Genomic DNA, 22,500 nt, shown 5'->3' on the forward strand with positions numbered 1-22,500 from the left:
TCAGTTATTCTTTTGTTTTATTTATGCTTCATTACCATTATTCTTAAATGGGACCTCCGGATGATTTTCAGATTTTTACACTTGAACAACTATAAATTACTTAAACTGAGTACAGAGTTTCAAAATTTATAGTGATTGGTATGAGGAATGAGAATGTTTTCAAAATCTATAATGAATTGCAATGAACAAGGATAATGACATGGCAGCCTCACCATGAGAATGTGTGAGTTGGGGCTCAAGGAAACAGAACAAAAGATGAAGGCATGCATACATTTTTCACAGGTGAACTTGTTGAGCAAGCGGTATTGTAATGGAATTACACAGCTACATTTCTGAAATATATGAGGCTCTGATGTCATCAACACTGTTCAGTGTTATTTATTTAAGATTTTCAATTTATTGGTTTCTCTGCTCAAGGACCACAATAAATTCCACGAATCTATACATGGAGCTGTCGATTTATGTACTACATGATGTAAAATTATGAAAATCGTCTGGAATGCCCCTTTAATCTTTTATTTTTATTTCTTGAGCTTGAAACTCTTTTGTAAGTTCGAGCTACATACAACATAATGAAACATGCAAGACATTATGTCTTTTTTTGTATTTTATACCTTTTTCCTTTTGATTTCTTAATTCTAACACTTGTATCCTTAGAGAATCACAAATGGGGTGATAAGATACCTGTCTGGTAAGTCGTCGTATGTCGTGTCGTATATCTTTATATATATATATATATATATATATATATATATATATATATATATTGAAGTCGATTTTAACAAATTAAGATCAACTTAAAGGGATCGTACAGTTCTGGTTGAGACCTAATTTCAGGTTTCTAACATTTTTGGGTGAGATAATGAGAAAACTCATATGAAATATGAAAGAGCATGCAATTATATGAGGAATTCAACATTTATTTGATAAAAATTGGTTTTGGAATGGCTGAGATATCCAAAAAAGAACGATTCTAATAAAGTGTGGGACCCACACTTTGTAACCATCGCTTTGTTTTACTTTGTTTTTGGATGTTTCAGTTATTCCAAACCCGATTTTCATCAAATAAACTTTGAATTCCTCTTCAAATGGTATGCTCTGTGCTATATCATAAGTGTTTTCTTGGTATCTTGCAACAATTCGAAAGCCTATTTCTCATCTCAACCAAAACTGTACTATCCCTTTAGGATGTTGGTTTGTCACTTGTTTTTCTGTTCAGTTGAATGTTTTTAGAATCCTCTTCGAATTGTTTTCAAACTTAACAGCAAAATTTCTTTGTCACTTATTTTGTATGATCGTTAAAAAATCTCAAAAAATATTCATTTTCATTTGGCAGATCGAAGGAAATTCAAGAGACGCGCAACATACCATCACAATATCAAATCAATCTACCAGTGGGACGTATTCCCAAGGATTCAGGCCGACATCATAACATGTGGCAACTCGACATTAAAACTCTGTCGGTTGCTACATTACAGCAGTGAATGGTAGTGTGCCAACAGAAACGGCGGCAAGACCTCTGCCTGACAGTAAATCTTTCCGGAGAATGTCGTCTACTAACCTCAGGATCGAACTCGGTCACAGGGAGAAAGGTGACGGCGGTTCACGTAGTCTCCTTTTCCAGACTGCAACTTAGTGGATCTGTCATCAATTATTTTTATCAATCGATTTTTAATTTTTGTTTTTAAGAGAATTATCTTAAGGTAGAATCATTTTGATGATATCATGTCAATTGTTACCATTGTTTCCCCCTTTCTCATCGAAGAGGCAATTAGAAGCGTCAAACTATGTTATAATTCAAGATATCACCTGTCTTTGAGACATCGGAAAAGTTTTTATTTCCGTTATACAATTTCTGGCATTCATGTTCAGTGCGTTTTCATCTTTCATATAACAGCGATTATGACCTTCGCATGGTATTATGATAAGTCATGCTATAGTATACTGCTGTCATTGGAAATGAAATCAAATCTTATTTAAAGGCAACCAAATCCCAATATCTATCGAACACATCACTGAAAGTTTGACAAAAATCGGACAATCGATTCAAACGTTGTAAGTTTCGGTGCCGCCATCACTGGCAAAGGAGACCCCACGCTTCATGACGTCATTTTGGACAATAATATACAAAACTAAGTAGAATTTCACGAAATTTTCCTCGAAAAATTTTCCTTGAAAAAGAGACATTCTCTCGATTGGATTGTCACTGACATCATCCCCCGGCCCGCTTTCTGAAAGATGCAAGTCATTTTTTTTTTCCCTTTTGAGAGAAGAGCAAATATTTTTTTTTAATTTTCTGTATAATTATTTTCTTCACATTGTAATCCAAATGGACGTCATAAAGCATGATCTTGTCCTTATTTTGTGGTTACAGCACTGGAACTTCAAAAGATAATAACATTTAAATCGACTGTTGAATTTTCCTCAAACTTGTACTGATGTTGCTGATATTGCTGTTTTCACTCAATCAACATTTATATTTGGCCTTTGGTTTCCTTTAAAATGTCATTATCCCCAATCAGTGATCACAATCAATATAATATTCGCATTTCGCGGGTGCACTGGTTCAGTTCTGAAATCAACATGTGATTTAATAAACGATAGATTAGGAAGTCTCTTTCTTAATCCTTTCATCTGCATTGTAGGCTTAAAAAAGAGCGGTGAATGTTAAGCGTATAATTGACATGACCGCAATAAGTGACGAATCGAGAGGTCCTGCTCACTTTGGTGCTGCGAAGTTTGACCATTTCTTTTTTTTTTCATATAAACGAAGTGAGGCAAGTAGACAATATTCTGAGAACAAGACTACAGAGAGTCGACTGTGAATGTATTTTCAAACTAGGTTCTTCAGTGCTGTTTGTCTATCATTACAGATATTGGGGACTTGATTTACGGTGGATGAATGGAGAAAAAACAAACATGCATAATATGATCCATTATAACCATAAAGTTGGATTTCGACTTTTATCGTCGAAACAGCGGTGACCAAGTGGATCAGCGGTGCATTGACCGGACTTTTCAGGGGATTACATGGTTATGACGAACTTGAAAAATTGTGATTTCCGCCAAACGACTTCACAGAGTTGAGTGATGTTTGCTCTCTTGCATTGTAAGAACAACTTCATACAAGTAAACAACAATTTCTTATAGCTGAGGCCGGCTAGTTGTTCTCCCTGTTCTCTCTAAACAGGTTTATTGCATCAGTTTGGTAAGTAAATGATAAATAGTCATAAGGTATACGTAGTAACAAGAAAAAAAAAAATATTGTGTTTACTAAAACGATTAAAGGGATAGTACAGTTTTGGTGGAGGTGAGAATTGGCCTTTTAACTTTTTGCGAGATACCAAGAAAACACTTATGAAATAGTACAGAGCATACCATTTTAAGAGGAATTCAAAGTTTACTTGATGGAAATCAGGTTTGGAATGACGGAAACATCCAAAAACAAGGTAAAACAAAGCGATCGTGTCAAAGTGTGGGTCCCACACTTTATTAGAATCGCTCTTTTTGGATATCTCAGCTTTTTCAAAACCAATTTTCATCAAATAAACGTTGAATTCCTCATAAAATTACATGCTCTTTCATATTTCATAACAGGTTTTTCATTATCTCACCAAAAAATGTTAGAAATCTGAAGTTAGGTCTTAACCGAAACTGTACAACCCCTTTAAGTGGAGAGAAAAAAAAACCTAATTTGTTTGAGGAACATGTTTCAATATTAGCGGTTGCAAGTATACACAATACGTTTATACGTTTTCTGATGTATACGCATGTGTGTGTGTGTGGGGGGGGGGGGGTATGGGCATTTCCAGGATCACCCCACCCTGAAGAGTGGTTGCGCCCCCCCCCCCCGCGATATTCTTTGGTGTTATTTGGTTTGTAATTGCTCTATGTTCCCTTAACATTTTGCCTTTTTTTTCTTCAATAGGATTGATATCACGTTCAGGGCATAATATATTTTCAGTCAAAAGTCTATATGTGCATGAGTGCGCGTGTGTGTTCCGCTCATCGTTAATGTCATATGGAAAACGACAATTTCAGTAAATGAACTAACACGTTCTGACATCATATTAATCCACATTACGATAAAAATCTACGTTGGTCAAAATTTTATAAAGAATATATAATTCTTGTTTGTATTCCTCACCATGGATTCTAGTATTCATTGATTCCCAAAGTATCATTATCTTTATACACTCTATTGTCAAGTGCAATGTTCGCCTGCTACCCTGCAAAAGACGAAACGGAAATAATTGCAATGTGCTAAGAACAGGAATAATCCTTCTCCGGGAGAAAATAGTATTTGAAAGAAGCATAATTGGAGGTGAAAAAGTCCTGGAACACAAATAAGGTAAGACAGAAAACTAAAACAAGCAACAGATGACCCGGAAGATAGACCAAGAGGCATCCATCCACGGGTTCACCTCTCGATCCTTATCCTCACTACTAGTGTGACCCCGTCTTCAGGCTGTTAGGCAATCGCATCGCGAGAAAACTCTCACTGAACACAAGTCCATGTGGAACTCTCGGGATTGGTATGCAACTTCCACTCTACGCTTGACATACTTTCCAAACACGGCCTTGGTGACTTTCTACAAAAGAGGATTGCGCGATTGCCTGTATAGGTTGTGTTGTAACTCTGATTTTGAACACAATTGCGCGTAATACGGAACCTTAACCCCACCTAAAGTTTGGCTGGCATTGAGGTGTCGCGGAAAACACTCTGCGTGTTTGTTTCTTCACTAGAGACAGCTGGAAAAATCGTGGACTAGGTCGAAATCCACGGCGTGGCGCATCCCATGCCTTTACCCCGCCCAGAGCCCGGCGACACCTCACGCGGGAAGCGAGCACTGACACCCTGCCTGGTCCTCACAGCACGAAGCCTTGTAGGACTCCACAACTTTCCGCGGGTCAAGAAGTCAAGAGAGCTGGTATGTATCGAAACATCGGAATGTCGCTCGGCTTGTCTGTTGGCGATAGGGGGAAGTGGGGGCGCTTAGCTAACACTTGTCGTGAATGCATTGTACACTTCCACAACTTCCACAACTTTAGATCTCTGATTTCTTCACAGGAGAAAAATCAATAAGATTATACTGATCAGGGCTTCAGTGTTTTACCCCTACCTCAACCTCATCAATTGCTCCTTTTGCTACAGTTAGTTTCACCCTTTCTTTCCTATTCTTCTGTCTCTATGGCGTATAGCGCACTTTTGCGTCTTTATTCACGGCGATGAAAGACGCGTCCAGAGAATTGTTTATTAAGTATTCGGAGTCATATTTATGGAGTTCATGTTAGCACCCTGACGCTGGAAAGAAGGTCAAATAGACATAAACGTGACAAAAGTGAATGTTACTTTCGACGATGTCAGCCAGTCGTATAGCTGATAACGTTCTGGCCCCGAGGGATTTTTGCCCAAGGTGTACCTGATTCAAGGAATGCAGTTGTAGGCTACCCGTATTAATGGGAAAACAGTCATGCCGTTACAAATATTTCGAGAAGAGCTTATGATTCATATTGCAACGTGGTATTATGCGATATAAATGTCATGGTGATGGTAAAGGGAATTATGCCAGTGTGTAATTGATTCATAAATCACGAAAGACACCGCATTCTGCTCTTAATTGCAGTAAACCCCCATATTAAACGTGTCATATAAAATATTTATAGTGCGAAATGTGGACTATGAGTGATTTCTTTCCTTTGACCGCCTATTGATATGGATTTCATTATGTATCTGCAGAAACATTAACGTCAATTACTATATATGTTTATTATCTGCCAGTGAACACTCTTCGTGCTGCAATTGCGACCTGTAATTCAAACTGTTTGAACTGATGGATATAATAAATGAATGGCTACATACTACTATATAGTTGTTGAGAACTGTAACTTAACATAAGGTTGGGAGGGGAAATACATGAGGGGAGGATTTTATAAAGAAAGCAATGGGATAAAATAAGATGAGTCTGAAAAAGTATGATCTTGTTCACTAACGAACAACATGTTGTATCGATGATGACCATCCCTGCAATTCACTAAATGATCATGTCAGATTTTTAGGATTATTGGTGATGTTGCTTTGGAAAATGAATTAAGTAGGCCTAAGGGTAGCAATTATAATGATATTGGTGACACTTGCAGTAGTGATGAAATTGATAATTCAATTCAGCTCATTTCATTTCACAGTTTATGTTACTTTCAAGCAGAAGAAGACTGAAACATACGCTTGGCCAGACGTTCTATGAAGTTTACATCAATCCTTCATGCTTTCTTGTGAACATTTTCTGCAATACTGGGAAAAATGGGGGACCCACTTATGTTTGAAACTTGCGCGTTCCTTGAAAAAACAACAAAATACCCCCCTCAAAAAAGAAAAGAAAAGAAAAGAAGCTTACGCCACTACGAAATACAAACTACGGCGAAAGAAAGAGAAGGACAGGAATTTAGCATAAGCCAGGGCAGGATGAAGAAAAAGCACAGCATTTTTAATTACAATAAGAAGAAGAAAGAGGAGAGAAATGTAGAAGAAGATGATGACGACAAAGAAGATGGAGCCAAAATGAAGGAGAAGAAGAAAAAATGCTGATCACAAGGATGAAGAAGAAGGAGAGGATGATGACGCTAAATACGAAGGTGGAATAGAAGCAGAAGAAAACAAAATAAGAGATGAAGCTAACAAAAGGTAGGAGAGGAAGCTAGGGGATGATGAGATAGCGGAAGATTGGAAATATCAGAGAAAAGAAAGAAAATGAGACAGACAGGATTTGGTGAAATTCAGAGAAAATGAAGTCAAGAGAATCAAACAAGCTTGAATGTAGTCGAGGGGAAAATATATAGAACATTTAGGCGATAACAACCTCTTTTTCATGTTGAGGTATGGCTCGAGAAAAGAGCCATATGTTTCTCCCGTGTCAAACCTTAAATCCTCGTGCGTGGACATGCGAAACCGTTGCCAGCTTTTCGCCCCACTTTCGGGGTTTAGCCCGAAACCCGTGAACTTTGTTTAACAGGTCATTCAACAGCGGTGGAATTCACCTCGTTAAAAAAAAAGAAAAAGAAAAAGCCCATTTCAGTGCACTGGAGCTGGAAAAAAAATGACCCTGAGCAATCTCCATGGCAACCATGAGTTGTCAGCATACTCGAGAGTGGCGCAAAGAATCCGGGGAATTGACATTCCCACAGTCAAAGTCACTCGCGTGTGCGGTGGTCGTAACTGTTTTTTTCAGGCGGTTGCTCTGGCGTACTCGTATTCATCTCCTACCTCAACTTCGGGAAACCGCTGTATCAGGTTCAAGTGGACTTGGTTGGGTTCACCTTGATTAGAGAGCTGGAGAGAGAGTGGGGTGAGGGGGGGGGGGGGGTGATAGCGAGTTTTGATAAAGCAAAGATACTTATTGCAAAAAAGAAATTTGTGTGTATTTATCCTCTCCGTGGATAATGTATGGTCAGTTTCTGTTCTGCATGATTTTAAAATCATATTAGAGGGAATGCACGAACAGATATTACAACTGCGTGAATAGTAAATGAAGCGGTGCCATAGGGGTTCTTTATTGATTTTTGACCGATTTTGCCTACTGCCACTTGACACATGAAATGTAGTCCGTGAACGGTATGGGTTTTACTGCTTCTTCCTGGGTCCTAAAATTAAAAAGAAATGTATAATATGCACCGTATGTAAATTCACCGTGGTAAAGTCAACGTCGCCACGACCGTGCATGAATGCTTGTCGTAATGTAGCATTTGAATTCGCCCCGAGAGCTCCAGTTCTAAGTCATTAACATAATTAACGACCGTGTGAATGCGAGGGTTACGCGCGCAAAGCGGAATCGTATTTTTATGCACGCCGAGTTATGTAATAATTAGCGTTTAGTGCTGTGTATGAATCGACTTCGATCGATACAGTCGATGCTGCCCATAAACCATTGCTTTGATCTCTATCTTTTCATTTCAACTGCGTTATTCTTCCTGGCGTCAACCATTTCCCCCACGACATCATGATCCCGTACACTAGAGACGTCGACATCATGGTAAAGACTGACAAGGCCTACGATCACGAGCCCTGGGGCACCAACGACATCCTCTTCGATCCACCATCTTCGTCGTCGAAGAGTTACGGTCTCCACCAATCTGGCGCCATGCCGGCAAGCTCCGGCCAGAAATCGAGGTCGGTGAAAGGCGGGCGATTCCGGCAGGGCCTGTTCAGCGACATCTCCATGCGACGGGACGAGGACGAGAGCCAGTACCTTGAGTCGTTCAACTCGGGCGTGGCCAAGATCCTGGCGGTGATGCAGATCATCATGGGCGTGGTCATTGTCCTCATTGGGGTCTTCGCCTACGTTGCCGAAGCAACCATCGGACCCCTCATTCCTGCCATGGATATTGGATGTGCAGTCGTGGTAAGTAGATAGTGTAGGAGGGGGTGAGGATTTTTCCTTGAACAGCTCATGATAGTGGTGTTAAATTAGAAAATGGATAGGATCTTTTTGTGATGTAATATATGAGGTAGCTATAGCCTTGTCATCATAATCATGACGGATGTCTTCATTTTCCTAAAGCTACCACGATATTGGATATGCAGTCGTGGTGAATCTAGTAGATGCGGGTTTTAGGAGTATAGAGCAGACTATGAGAGATGGATGTCTATTGGGAGCGTGCGTCGGGAACTCTATGGCCCGAATTCACGAAGGTGGTACAAACGAAACCATGGTTTAAACCATGGACAAAAACCATGGAGCGCCAAGTGTCGCACGGAATATTTCGTTACGAAATCAGTCTTTTCGTCGATGAAATGATTATTTTGTAACGAAATGACAACATTTTGCAACGAAATGAACATTTCGTCCACGATATGATAATTTCGTGAACGAAACGGTCATTTTGTCGACGAAATGACCAATTTCGTAACGAAATATTCCGTGCGACACTTGGCGCTCCATGGTTTTTGTCCATGGTTTAAACCATGGTTTCGTTTGTACCACCTTCGTGAATTCGGGCCTATGAGGTATAACAACGAAGATAGCTTTGTAATCATACAAGTAGTCTATTAAAGATAGGATTTATTTCTCATCGTAAAGTTATCATGACGATATTGACTTGCAATCGTGGTAAGTTGGTAAGAGTTAAGGAGAATGGAATGGTGGGTTTCATTATCTGGGTTCTTATGATAATGGGAAAGATAAAGAGAAAGAGATCTGATTATACTAGTCACAGAAGTTAAAATCAATGTGGCGTCATCACTATGATTACTCAATCCGAGAGAAGAGATGTATATGCCTACATGTGAGTCTCGTGGTATACACGGGCAGAGCTGACGGTGCGAATGCATCTGCATACGTTCAGTTTGATTCACGACCGCATGTCGGTCTATAGTAGACAATTTTCGTTTTCGGGAACATTATGTAGGCCTACATGTACCGTACTCTCGAGGAAAACGTTACCCAAAGCTCCAGTCTGATAACCCTCGTTGCCTTTATAGGGATGATATAATTTTGGTTGAGAATGAAATGGGGCTTCAGGTTTCCAACTTTTTTTTGTGAGATAATGAGAAACCTCTTATGAAATAATGAAGGAGCATACAATTCTAAGAGGAATTCAAAGTTTATTTGACAAAAAAAATTGGTTTTGAAATGGCTGAGGTATCCAAAACAATGGGACCCTAATAAAGAGTGAGACCCACCTTTTATTAGGAACTCTTTGTTTAACTGTCTTTTTTTTTTGATATCCCATCCATTTCAAAATCTATTTTCATAAAGAAACTTTGAATTCAGGACTCTCAGAATTGTATGCTCTTTAATATTTCACAAGTGGTTTCTGATTATCTCACAAAAAACCCCTAAAAGCTGAATTCCCATCTCAATAAATAATATATCTACACTGTGCCATCCCTTTAATGAATTGTATAACAAAATATGCGATAGAAAACAATATGCCTATATACACTTATATTACTGCTTCATAACGAAATTTGCATCAAATCAAACTACATGTATATACAAACGTATCTTCCTGTATGCGACTCCCCAGAGTATAGTGTGCTCCTCAATTTTGCATTGTGTGTATGATATTTGTATCACATCTAAAAGATATATAGTTTAGACATGGCATGAAATATATACACTCCGAAGTCGCGTAAAAACAAACAAAAACAAAGCATAAATGTAACAAAGCATTGAAATAAGTGCCAATGCAGCCTCGTGCATCAATATTTAACCCTATAAAGCCCAAGGGGGGCACATTGTGCCCCCCTCCCAGATTTTCATTCGCCACTCCTTCGCCCTTAATCCAATTTTAACCAAATTTGGTGAATTTTCCTAAAATCTTATTCCGAACATTTTGATATATAATTTAGCTATATTTGATATTGCTGGTTGCCATGGCAACCATAAACTGACAACCATGTCAGTCAGATTTTGCGTATCTTGGCTGAAATTTGCTGAAGAAGCAAAATGTGAAGTAATTATGGCCCTGAAATGTTTTTCCTATTATTTCCTTTGTTTTTCTGCGACAACAGCATAAAACAATAGATATAATAGAGATACTTGAAAATAACAGTATTTTCCAAAGATTGCCGTTATATTTTGTGTCATTTTGATTCCTTCACCCAAGTTATACCTCTAATATCATTTGTTTATCACATTATCAATCTGCAAACTTTAAATTCCAATATTATGGGAATATGAAATATGATAAGTATGCATGTACCTATCCCAAACAATACATCACAGGTCTCATAATGTATTTCTTTACTTCGTTATGAATAGCGCCCCCATGTGGTGACCTTGAGAAATTTCAACCATAACAAATAATGAGTTTTGACTTGCACATCATATGTGGCAAATATGAAAAATATTTGTCTGTGATAAGACATATATACTGGGGATAAAGAAATTATACAGAAAAATCATGTTTTTGACATATTTCCTATGTATTTCTTTATATTTTGGTAAATAGCGCCCTCTATAGGTGACCTTGAAAAAATTCAAGTATGCGGTCACGTAGAGTATGAGTTGCTCTACCCATGTGCCAAATATGACGATGAAACATCAAACAATAACAAAGTTGGGCCTGGGAAGGGTCAAAATAGCTTGGGCTTTATAGGGTTAAGCCAGTTCGTAGTTCCACTTTGCGCATGAGCAGAAACAAGGTCATTCGGACCAACAGGCATAATGGTTTTTAAATTCACTGGGATAAGCATCTGTAATGTAATGATTATTCATGAGATACTTATAAATGCTGCTTGCCAGCACATCCACCTGACAGCAAAAGTGGTAATTGGCAATATCAATAGAAAGAGATTGTCAATACATTCAATGCAAAATAATGAAATGGATGCTTTCCCAAGTGTAAATTGACGGATCGTTCTGCTCATCTGGTCTGCGCAACTTTATTCTTTGTTTGAACAGGATTGTGAATCCCATAAATTGTTATGTAAAGCTTATGCATTATGTCGCTCTAAAACTAGTGAAGTTCCCCTAACCGACTGAGAAAAGAGAAAGGTCATTCGTACCAATGCGCCCATGAGCTAACTCCGAACTAGCTTATTTATTGAGCTACTGAGCGTTTATTATTCACCGTGTGTAGCGTCGAAGTACGAGTACAATGCGTAAGTTTCCCTGCATGTTACCAGTCACCATCACCGCGTACTCCCGATTAGATTCAATCATCCACGGCAGACAATGATTAACGACTGAACTGATGCGCCAATCTCATTTTAATAGTTTGAATTCGTGATTCGGGTGTGCGTTTACACGTACCAACATAAACAGCAAGATTTAAACAGCAAGATAATACTGAAACGTGATTACAATTTTACAATTACGTCTTTCTCCTGTGCAACAACTCTCAGTCCACTATCAAAATTGAATGCAGCCTCAAAGAGGTTTTTCATTTTAGATTGAACAGTAAAGAAATCGAACGAACTGAACGAATTATAAAAGACAAACAAAAACCAGCAAAAACAAAAACAAAAACAAAACCCCAAAACCGCTCACTAACAACCAAGTAAACGAACAAACAAACACACACACACACACACACACACACACCCACACACACACAAAATTTGAGGATCTGTCTATATCATGGAAATCGCATCAAGGAGGCATTCTGCCACCCAAGTCACCTTGTGCATAGGGACAATGGTGATATCTGACTATCGCTTGTTGGCAAAATGATTGATCATTCAAAGTCATTCCGCCAAGGGCCAACGATACTCCCCTGAGGGCGCTGTCCAATGTTATATTTTGTTCCTCTCTTTCTACAGCATTCATTATGGCTCTTGTAAAAAGTATACTAACATAATTTTATAAAATACGTGTTATGCTTCGCCATCTGCTCTTCAAAGTATTTGTTACAGTAAATATTCATCCATGTCACCGTACACTTTAAGTGCTCCGTCAGTTCTTCGAAGTGTTCCCTGGACCGAAACCTCGATCCCCTTTGGAAACAGATACATGTACATGTAATGACAGGACCCAGTGACCTCTGCGAGCTATGATACTTCATCTGCTGTGCTGGGCTCCCTCCCCTGGTCCTCGCTCTTCAACGTGAGAAACTGCAGTCCTCTTCCCATCCTGGCAACATGTTACTAAGACACTGAAAACCTATAGTTTTTACTGGAAAACTGCCAACATTTTGTCAGGATGAGGGAAAGGTTCGCGAAAAGCATATAGCCCAGAGCGATGTGACACAAAGCATATTCAAGTAGCGTCATTTTGCACGTGGCAAGAACCTACGTACCGCGCAGTATTCCTTGGAGTTGACTGGATCTGGAGTTTGTTTCGCTTTTTCTTTTATCAGTTGTCATTCTGTTTTCATGCAACTTGTTTAGAATTGGGCGAAAAAGTATGATACTGAGGAACAGTTATATGAAGAAAATAAATCATGAAATGTTTTGCAGTGATAAATTTCTGGAGCGTACGTTGCCTAATAAGTTTTTATTGAGATAAAAAGTATTTTGAAGGAAAAATAGGTGGGAGGGAGGGAGGAGATTGTTGTGCTGGTTGTTTCGGAAGTTAAGGTGGGTATAAAGACTTAAAAACTACACAGAGAATATTATTGTGACTCGCCTCTGCTCGAAATGGCGGTATCGCTTTCATTACATCGTCACCTGATTTACGCTACTGAAATCTCCAAGAAGGAAGAATCTTGTGCAAAGAGAGAGAGAGAGAGAGATAGATGGGGGGGGGGGAAGGAGTGTAGTGAGATAGAAATATAGGGGAGAGGGAGAGAGAGAGAGAGAGAGAGACTTTGAGTGGGGGGGGGGGAGGTGGTGAGATTGAAAGAGAGGGGGAGAGGTAGAGTTGAAGATGGAGGCGGGAAGGGAAAGATGGGAGGGGTGGTATTCCATCAAACGCGATTGAGAGCGTGTAAGGAAAAGCTACAGCAAAATAACTTGAACAACTCTGCTTGATATATCAGTATGTGAGTCATTATGCATAATGTATAAGCGGCAATGTTCTACTACTTCCACACTAACGGGACATTAATTTGGCTTTGTCCACATAGATTAGTTGGTATGACGTAAATGCTTTGTTTTTTGAAATTTTCTAGAGACTCGAAAGAAAGGGGATAGTAAAGGGACTGCTTTTGTTAAAAAGAAAGTGAAAAAAAAGTTGGCTAGACTTTGGCAAAGTCATAGGCTTAGAAGTTGCTCAATGTTCTTACACAAGAAGACTGCAGCGAACGACCACTGATGGAGACGTGTGTTAAACAAGACGTACCCCCTGCCCCCACCAATGTACTCCACACCGAACTGCGTTTCCCACAGCGACCTGCTGTTTACCATGTGCTTGATCTTGGCCTTATTTTCCCTTTGTTTGATTTGTTCTTTTTCTTCCCATTACTGCCACCTATCCATCACTAACCTCGCTCCCCTCCTCCTCCTCTCCCTCCCCCTCTTCCTCTCTCTTTTCCCTCTTTATATCACTTAACTTGTCTCCCATTACCCGCTGGGACGCCACACTGCGTCACAGTGCGATAAGTACGTGAGGCAATCATGACAATGTTAACTTGCGTTGCTCTTTGACATTGGCATGGGTGAACTCGTCAAAAAACAAAATGTGCCTCAATGTAGCCAGAAATGTGAGACCAATAAGATAAGTACCATCTCCCCGGGTGAAACCTCCTCCGTGTCAACTCTCGATCGTTACAGCTCCCCCTCACGTCGTTTTAAAGGCCTGGGAACTGAGGAGTTTTGCCATCACAGTGATCGTTTTATATATGTGTGTCTTCGAAATATTGTTATAATGGCCGTCTGGTGACTGGACTGTTGACAAGAGATTGACACCCGTCGATGTCGACGGTCTTACATGTGTTTTTTTTTCACGTATTGTCAAATCGACGCTGAACTGCTCATGACAATAGCGAGTTTTTGCTCTGCGACGCAAACGCCTATGCACGCTACCTCCCGGGTTGGACAATAGAAACAGCTGTATCGCGCATGTGCAGAACACCATTTTGTTCACATAATTAGCGTCATCTTGTCGTTCACGACGCAGATCTAAAGCTCGTTATTGTGAAAACATACGATAACATCAACAAACGTAGAGGGTTTCATCTGGTAATCTTTTAAAGCTGCGAAAGAAACAGAAAATGTGACATTCGTCTAGGTGTAAAGGCGAGTGCTCTGTTTGAAACGTGTACACAGCATGGATGTGGCAGATAATCAGGAAAGAGAATTTCATTTGGGATCGCAGGGTTGAGCTAGGAAGTTATCTTTGTCATTCGATGAAATCAGGTAACTTGTTATTAACTTCAATTCTCATGCCATCTGATGTAAGTCTTATCGCAGAACGCTATTTCTTTTCTTATTTTGTCACAGCTATACATCACGGGAGGCGTGCTGGGAATGTTCACAAGATGCAAGGCAAAACGATTGGTAAGCATTCAATGACCATTGTGACAAAATGTCTTCGGCGGCAATCAGTAGATGACCACAATGTTATGGAACTGATTGTTTACTCCACCCCACCCTCCTTCTTCCTTTCTTATGCCCCTCCCCCCCCTTATTCCCCTCTTCACGAGAAGACACAGTTTGCGCGTGCGTGGAAGAAGAAAGAATAACGAACACGTTTGCCCACAACAAATTTTCACCTTCATGGGATTGTAGTGGTGAACAGCAAATCTATTTTCTAGCGCTTTTCATGTCATTAAAGGACAAGTTCACCTTTATAAACATAAGGATTGAGAAAATGCAACAATATTAGTAGAACACATCAGTGAAAGTTTGAGGAAAATTTGACAATCGATGCAAAAGTTATGATTTTTTTTTAATTTTTGTGTTGGAACCGCTGGATGAGGAGACTACTACAGCTTGTGAGTCATATGCGTACAACAGTATAAAGAAAATGTAAAAGAAAATTCAACATATTTTCACTTTTTTCGCATAATAAAAGAGCACTTGACTTGCCTCTTTCTAAAGGCAGGGGGAATAATATTATCCATAACATTTGTTGGTAACGAGGCAGGGGAATGTGTACTTTTTTCAAAAGATGGAATTTTGTGAAATTCTCTTTATATTTTCCTTATATTGTTGTACGCATGTGACATCTAAGTTATTCATACACTGCAGTAGTCTTCTCATCCAGCGGGTACTGCACAAAAACTTCAAAAATTCATAACTTTTGAACGGATTGTCTGATTTTCCTCAAACTTTCAATGATGTGTTCTACTAATATTGCCATATTCTCTTAATTCTTATGTTTATGAAGGTGAACTTGTCCTTTAAGTGCTTTAAGCCTTAAAGCCGGTCTTCACTAGCCATTATTTTGATGCCAGAACTTTTTTTTTGTGTAAAGAGCGCCATCTATCAAAACTTCCTGTGGCCGGGTTACATCCACAGAACTCTAGTTCTGTGATTACATCGTTATTTTATACTGTGCTTGATCGCCGCCTGCCGGTCAGCGCACAATCTCACAGCTGCAGCTGTGCGCAGAGCCGAGAGAACACACACAAGCAGTGCATAATATGGTGGGGTACCGAGAGCCCAGCCCGGCCCGCCCGGCGCGGCCTCGATCTTTCGGCCGATCGCGAAGGAACGGGTTACTTGTCGCGAGAGAGATCCACGACAATCCACTCACTCAGCCCAGTGACCTACTCGCTATACACCAGCGCAGCTCGCATCTCCTCCCACTGGATCCAGCATTTACCAAGTCGTACCCGCGACATAATCGCAGATTGAAGTTCGACACAACGATCAGAATAAACGATCTGAGTGTTGAAGACAGTGTTTGAAAGCACCGAACAGATCGCGAAGTGATAAGTGACAACGTATAATGGTACGTACCATGGTACTATGGTACGTGGTATACATATACGTATGCACTGGACTGCGCAAGATAGTGCGGGATCGAAGCGAGCCGCTGCACTGCTAGGCCATCCCCTACATTTACGGGAACCTGGTGTTGTGTGTGTTAAGTCTATGGGGATATCAGAATTCAGTATGGAACGGGTTAATTGCTGCACGCCGCTCGGCATTGTGAGAGAAATGCTGGGCACCACAGAGAAAAATGAGCCTTATGATGGCGCTAGACATGTTTCTTTCCAGTGCAGACCCACTTTAAAGTTTACAGATGAGAGCTTTTTACTATACTACCTTAGTCGACTCCCGTTATAACGAAATCCTCGGGACCGGCAGTTTTCTTTCGTTACATCGAAATTTAGTTATAACAGAACAAATAATAATAATAAAAAAAAAAAACATATAGCGAATAGCGTTTGGGCCTGAATTTTTACTTTGCTTTAACCGAAATTTAGCTCTAACCGTGTTCGTTATAACGGTAGTGCACTGTACACGGCAGCTTTAGTTATTCTTCATTCTTCAAACATGCGCTGTTGTATATTTAGTGGACAGTCGTCACGCAAACCTCCGACAAACATTTTACCCAACATAGACAAAATGACAACTGTGCATTGAGTAGGGTCCTTAAATTTTCTAAACAGCCTATAAAGAAATGAATGTGAAAACTAACATCCTCCTATGTTGTCAGAGCAAGTAGCCATGTTGGACCTTTGTGAATAGCAACTGGCAAAATAATGGTATGATACAAGTAATACATTTACTGGTTATTCATATTCACGGACACTGATCGATTCAGTGCCTATTTGCCATGTTTACGTCATAGGAAAATTTTGTTAATCAGTTGCAACATTTTACTGGTTTCCGATCACAATCACAGCGCCAGTGTGCTACATTTTACCTGCGCAATGGGTGTAAGTGCAGTTTAATGGCACAGATGGGGATTTATACCACTCTTGTCCCAGTCGAATTAAGCAACAGAGTGTCTTCGTATGCACAAGGCGATGTCATTCCTAGGTGTATACGTGATACTGTTTTATCAAACAGAAGCGGACGCTGTTTCTTCTTCGTTCTTGATAGCAAAGACACGAGTGAGATAGAAAGGTCCTATAGGAGCCGCTGGAAAACAGAGCGAGGATTGATTACTTATCTTTGCTTGACAGAAGTGATTTATTGCCAAAGATGATAAACTAAACGACTTCCCTTCCTGCGAATTCATGTCTGTTGCTTCTGTTTTGATGCGCACATAATAATGTCGGATAACCTGCAGTGACGTCTCAGTGGACAATCTCATAGCACGGTTTCGCATTCTTAAGGTCTCTTATTTGAATCCGATTGCCGCCAAGAAGCGTCTTTTGGTGAAGCACTTCATCCCTATTCTGTCATTGACAATTAGGGTTTTGAATGTCCTCATTAACAAACAGTTCATCGATTTTAGTACTATGTACTCCTGTAGTTTTCTCGTGTTTATTTACACAGCTTTGGGTATGTGACAAGCGCAAAGTCTTCTCAGTTTAATCCTTGTATTACAAAGTAGCTGTAATACACGAATCAGGGGCGGATCCAGGAATTCCGTAAAGGGGAGGCACCTTTACCAAATTAAAAGGGGCGCACTCACCCCCCATCCCCCATTTCCTTATTTTTATTTCTTTTGTTTTAACAAAAAATAAAGAGGGGGGGGGGGCGCGCCCGGTGCGCCCCCGTCTGGATCCGCCACTGCGAATAAAAAACATGCTATACAACGCAAGAGAAAGGAGTTATGCAAATCTTCATGTAATTTCAGCTCGTACAGTATGATGTTTCACGATGGGGGTATCCACCGAACTCGGTGGGGGTATCCGATTGACTCAAACATGTTCTCTTTTCATCCGATAGGTTGCGGCATTTATGATTCTCAGTGCCTGCTCGCTCGTATCGTCCGCTGTGCTAGGCTCCATTCACGCACTGGCAGGATTTCGCACGGACTACATTTGTGCCTATCTCCACTGCGGTACTTCTGCAGAAGATGTAGGTTGAGTATCAGTGTTGTGTTGTGTCTTTCACTGTGTTCACTTGCTTATGTTTTTACCGAATGTATGACACACACTGACACCAGATCCCACAGCATGACGATATCATCTCATACACGCACACAAAGGAAACAGAAATGGTCCACTTTGCGTAAGGGTTCTAGGGTAACCCTGAACCTAACCCTAACCCTTTACTCTATTATAACCTTATCAATAAGCAGTATTTAGCCGGAGGTAATTGTCCGAGAGGTTATTGCCCTGATACTAGGGTACGTGGTCTCAGTGACATGTTCCTTTTGTCCGACGTATTTAAAACAAAAGATATGTAGATCAGCAGTTGCGATGTTAAAAATACATTAGAGTTTGTTGAAAGGTTAACAATAGCTTATTGATGGTGATATACCATTTTCATCTACGGTATTTTGTTTTGATATTGGGCCTACTGTCCATGCAATAAAAAAAAAACCAGTTAAACAATATCATAAACAGCCTGATGTGACGTTGCAGCCTAAGCTAGTCATGAATGTTTCATTCCACTGTTTTTGTGCAATAGTAATACACACAATCTATTGTAGGGCCCACTGTCATACAGTTGACTGGAGAGGTGAGAGAATGATTTTAATAGAATAGTGAACTCGTAGAAATAATAGCATGGCAAGTTACGCACAGTCACTGAATAACTTTTGCATGTTGCTCCAGTGGTTAATATCTTATATCGACAGCATTCAAGTAGGCCCTTGCCTATTATGAAACGGTGTCAGACTGAAGCTGTAGCCCAAATTAGGATTTGATCACTGGACGATGTTAAAGCCATTGTTACCATTGGGAGCAGTGATTTAAAAAAAATTGTTCGAGTTCTCACACTTGATGCATATGTGTAGGTCAGTGGGATCACAAAAAGCTTTGGCAATAAAGCCAGAAATATACAGAGATATCACTATTTTTCTATATAAACCATAAGTCTAGACGATTTATTCTGGAAACGATTTCATTGAAATGATTGTTCACATTTTGTATATTTAACAATACTTAATATTTTTATTGTATGATAAACAATTTTTACGTTGGTTGTTTCTATCCCTAACTCACATTTTAGAATTGTTTTGAAGCAGTAAAGCTGCGTCTTTTTAGTACATATGCAAATTGTGATTGATGCCTTTAATTCTTTTTTTAATTCCATTTCACAGTCGCCGAGAAAAGTGATGGACGCCCTCATCAGCATTCTCAGCTTCCTCGAATCTGTCTTTGCTCTTCTCTCAATGTGTGTGGGATTCCAAGGCTTCTGCTGTCCACGCTGAGATTTCTTGCTCATTATTCTCGCTTAATAATAAACGTGACCACGCCCATCGTCACAACGTGACGACTTCCTCCTACACGTGGCTATACACTCTTAAAACATCCGGGTCAGAGCAGACCCGTAACGGGTACTTTGGGGTCACACTCCGTACCGGGTCAGAAATGACAAGGAATGGGGTCAGATATGACCCCTTTCAGAGTCATGAATTGGGTCAGAGTGACCCCAATCCGAGTCTTCATGAACAAATTTCAAGTCATTTTTGACCCGGAATGGGGTGTGACCCTAACGGACCTGGTTCCGGGTCAGTTCTGACCCAGATTTTTTAAGGGTGTACGTTTGACTCCGCGAGCCCCAGCTATACTCTGGCATGTTATTTTGACCAAGGTCTTGCGGACGAGCAGTTTTCAGACCGAAACAAATTCTTGTTAGAATGCCGATATCATATTAAGGGCGACACACTTTCCTTCAATGTGTAAACAGTTTGGACACTCTGTGGAAAATGTTTGAAATCATCCTGCATTGCTGCTTTCACGATGACGGGTTTTATTTTTAGTTGTGGCCACTATACAAGGAGTGTTTACAGTGGGACTGTGCACTCCGCCATTATTGGTGGTTACAATAATGATTGGCTGTAATAAATAACCGACTTATGCAGTGTTTTCAAATTTTAAGGAAACAGAAAATGTTCCAATATCACCGCCAGGTTTCACTGTTAGAACACCGCGTTCTTTCGAGCAATCGTAATTAGCAATAGCGAGTGACTATGTTATGGCCAGGCATGGAAGTAATACAACCAGTACCTTGTGCGCAGTTATGACTATAATATTGCCTAGTTTTGGCCAACTTTTCTTGTAGCAGTGATAAAGTTCAGAGCGACCTTCTCAAGGGATGCCACAGCACTGTTGGTTTTAGGTCATGCAGTTATAGCTCTCAAGACTCCTGTGAAACGAAAGATTTCGCTATCGAAGGGGGACATTTCCGTGTCATCTCATCAGTTGAAGACCTATCTCACTGGCGGAGACATCGCAACGATTGATCAGTCACCGCCACTCGAAAGACCAAGATCTCTCACCAAGAAGGTGACTTCAGGGCGATATCCACAGAGACATCTCTAAACAAGGTAGTGGTCTCCGCAAGGTCGCAGAGACGTTGGAGACGTCATGGACAAGATCTGTTTCGTATAACGTGTAGGTGACATCGCGGAGACGTCTCCGAGACAAGCTGGGCATCCCCACTAGGAAAAAAGTCTTCGAAAAATCAAACATATCCCGGTCTCTCGCGACTCTGCGGAGACCGTGCTTATTTGCAGGATACGTGGCGGAGACGTCGTTGAGATGTCTCCGCGAGCAGCTAGAGTCGAGTCGCCACCAGGTCGTCACCGAGTCTCCGAGTCAGTGAGATGCCAACTTAAGTGTGGGTCGAACTCTAATGCAGGTGTTTCAGTCAAAGACAGTAATATCAATAATCACTCGATTGGCAGAAACATGTTACAGAATATATTTTACCACTTTTTGTCAACCATAATTATGAATGTTCGAGCTGTCGAGGTAAGATGATTTATATGTGAGAGGATTGTGTCTTGGAAAAGGAAGTAAGATGGGCTCTTGAAAACATTTATGACAAGGACGTATTCATTTTATTATGCTTTTGCCTACGATGTGACCGTATACATTCGTTCAATACATCTCTGCGTGTAACAGGCAGCTACTTTAGCAAAAAGCAGTCACAGTATTCATTGCTTGTGTAGGACTAAATCACTGCTGGCACTTTTGAGTGGTAAACTCCACATGTAATTTCTGGAATCAGTCATGTTCGTACATGTTGCATTTCCTTTGTGCATCCATTTGTGTATTTGTCAAGTTTGCTTTTCAGCTGAAAGTAACCTCACTGTACGTACCGTAATATTATAAAGTAATTGAAAGAAGTAAAAAGCGAAGATTGCTTATGTTTTTGCAAATTCGAAAAAAAGAGATTGCTTTCGACGTATCATACGTACACATGGTTCCTTATGTTGCATCTATAAACAGCGAATGTTGTCTTACAACAAATGTTTTACGCAAATGTTCAGTCACTCCGTAGAAAAGGATTCATGAATAGTCTTTAGTACTACCGTTGTTCTATCTTAAAACTTTACATGCGTTCATCGCATGATGCTGCAGTCCATACCTGATAAAAGTGAGGTTTTAAGGTGGAGCTTGTTACTTAGACAGAGAACGTCAAGCAAAATATTCTTTCTTTACCAAATGTTTACAGTGTAGTCAGTTGCCTTTCGAGAATGTGTGCTGCAATGACTCCCAACAAATTATTTACTCTGGTGGTCATGAAAATGAAAAGAAAGATTACTGGTATTCCTCATGTCGTTTTTTTTTTTCAAACTAATTTTTAATTTCACTCAGCGTAAACAAATTTTGCAAACGATTAGGAAGGATGTATCTGTCCAGTTCTGTTCGTCTCGTGCACGCATACCTTAATGTGGTAGTCTTATTTCTATATTGTTACTATCATTATTACTGCTTTATGATTTTATTATTCTAAATATGTTTATTATTGTAATTATTACAATGATCTTAATAGTAATGGTAATAATAATAATAATTATTATTATTATTACAGTTATTTCTATTAATGTTATCATCATCATTGTATAAATTTAATAAGGGTGCACCAGACCTTATCTGAATATAAGTGCATGAAACACCCTCAGCGTAATTTGAATTTACGAGTGCACTGATAATTAAGATTCTGCTTACCGGCCTGACGTTCTTGCTTTTCATGATCGTAGTTAAGTGTATATACAAGTACTTTAATCAACCCATATACGAGATTCTTTTTTTTTTAAATTTATAAAGCTAGATAACATTTTGTAGTGACCTCACGTTAGATTCCCTCATAGCTAA

The 22,500-nt window shown here is 39.9% G+C and overlaps 1 protein-coding gene across 1 annotated transcript; it reads left to right on the top strand.

Annotated features, from left to right (window-relative positions):
* The first annotated feature begins 4,826 nt into the window (after positions 1-4,826).
* LOC139725850 (uncharacterized) lies at positions 4,827-19,604 on the top strand. Its single transcript, XM_071636929.1, has 5 exons — positions 4,827-4,931; positions 8,012-8,396; positions 14,822-14,878; positions 18,173-18,304; positions 19,494-19,604. The coding sequence occupies exons 2-5, from the start codon at positions 8,025-8,027 to the stop codon at positions 19,602-19,604; spliced, it is 672 nt and encodes a 223-aa protein (XP_071493030.1). The 5' UTR covers positions 4,827-4,931; positions 8,012-8,024.
* Positions 19,605-22,500: the final 2,896 nt, after the last annotated feature.

The sequence above is a fragment of the Diadema antillarum genome, unplaced genomic scaffold, assembly GCF_040938485.1.
Source record: "Diadema antillarum isolate AM-2024a unplaced genomic scaffold, OU_Dant_1.0 seq00000063_RagTag, whole genome shotgun sequence".
NCBI classification, from domain to species: Eukaryota; Metazoa; Echinodermata; class Echinoidea; order Diadematoida; family Diadematidae; genus Diadema; species Diadema antillarum.

What these genes read in the sequence shown, in the direction of transcription:
- LOC139725850 (XM_071636929.1), top strand. Translation starts at nt 8,025, where the DNA reads ATGGTAAAGACTGACAAGGCCTACGATCACGAGCCCTGGGGCACCAAC. An exon ending in ATATTGGATGTGCAGTCGTG is followed by an intron (nt 8,397 to 14,821) that starts GTAAGTAGATAG and finishes ATTTTGTCACAG; the next exon opens with CTATACATCACGGGAGGCGT. An exon ending in GATGCAAGGCAAAACGATTG is followed by an intron (nt 14,879 to 18,172) that starts GTAAGCATTCAA and finishes TTCATCCGATAG; the next exon opens with GTTGCGGCATTTATGATTCT.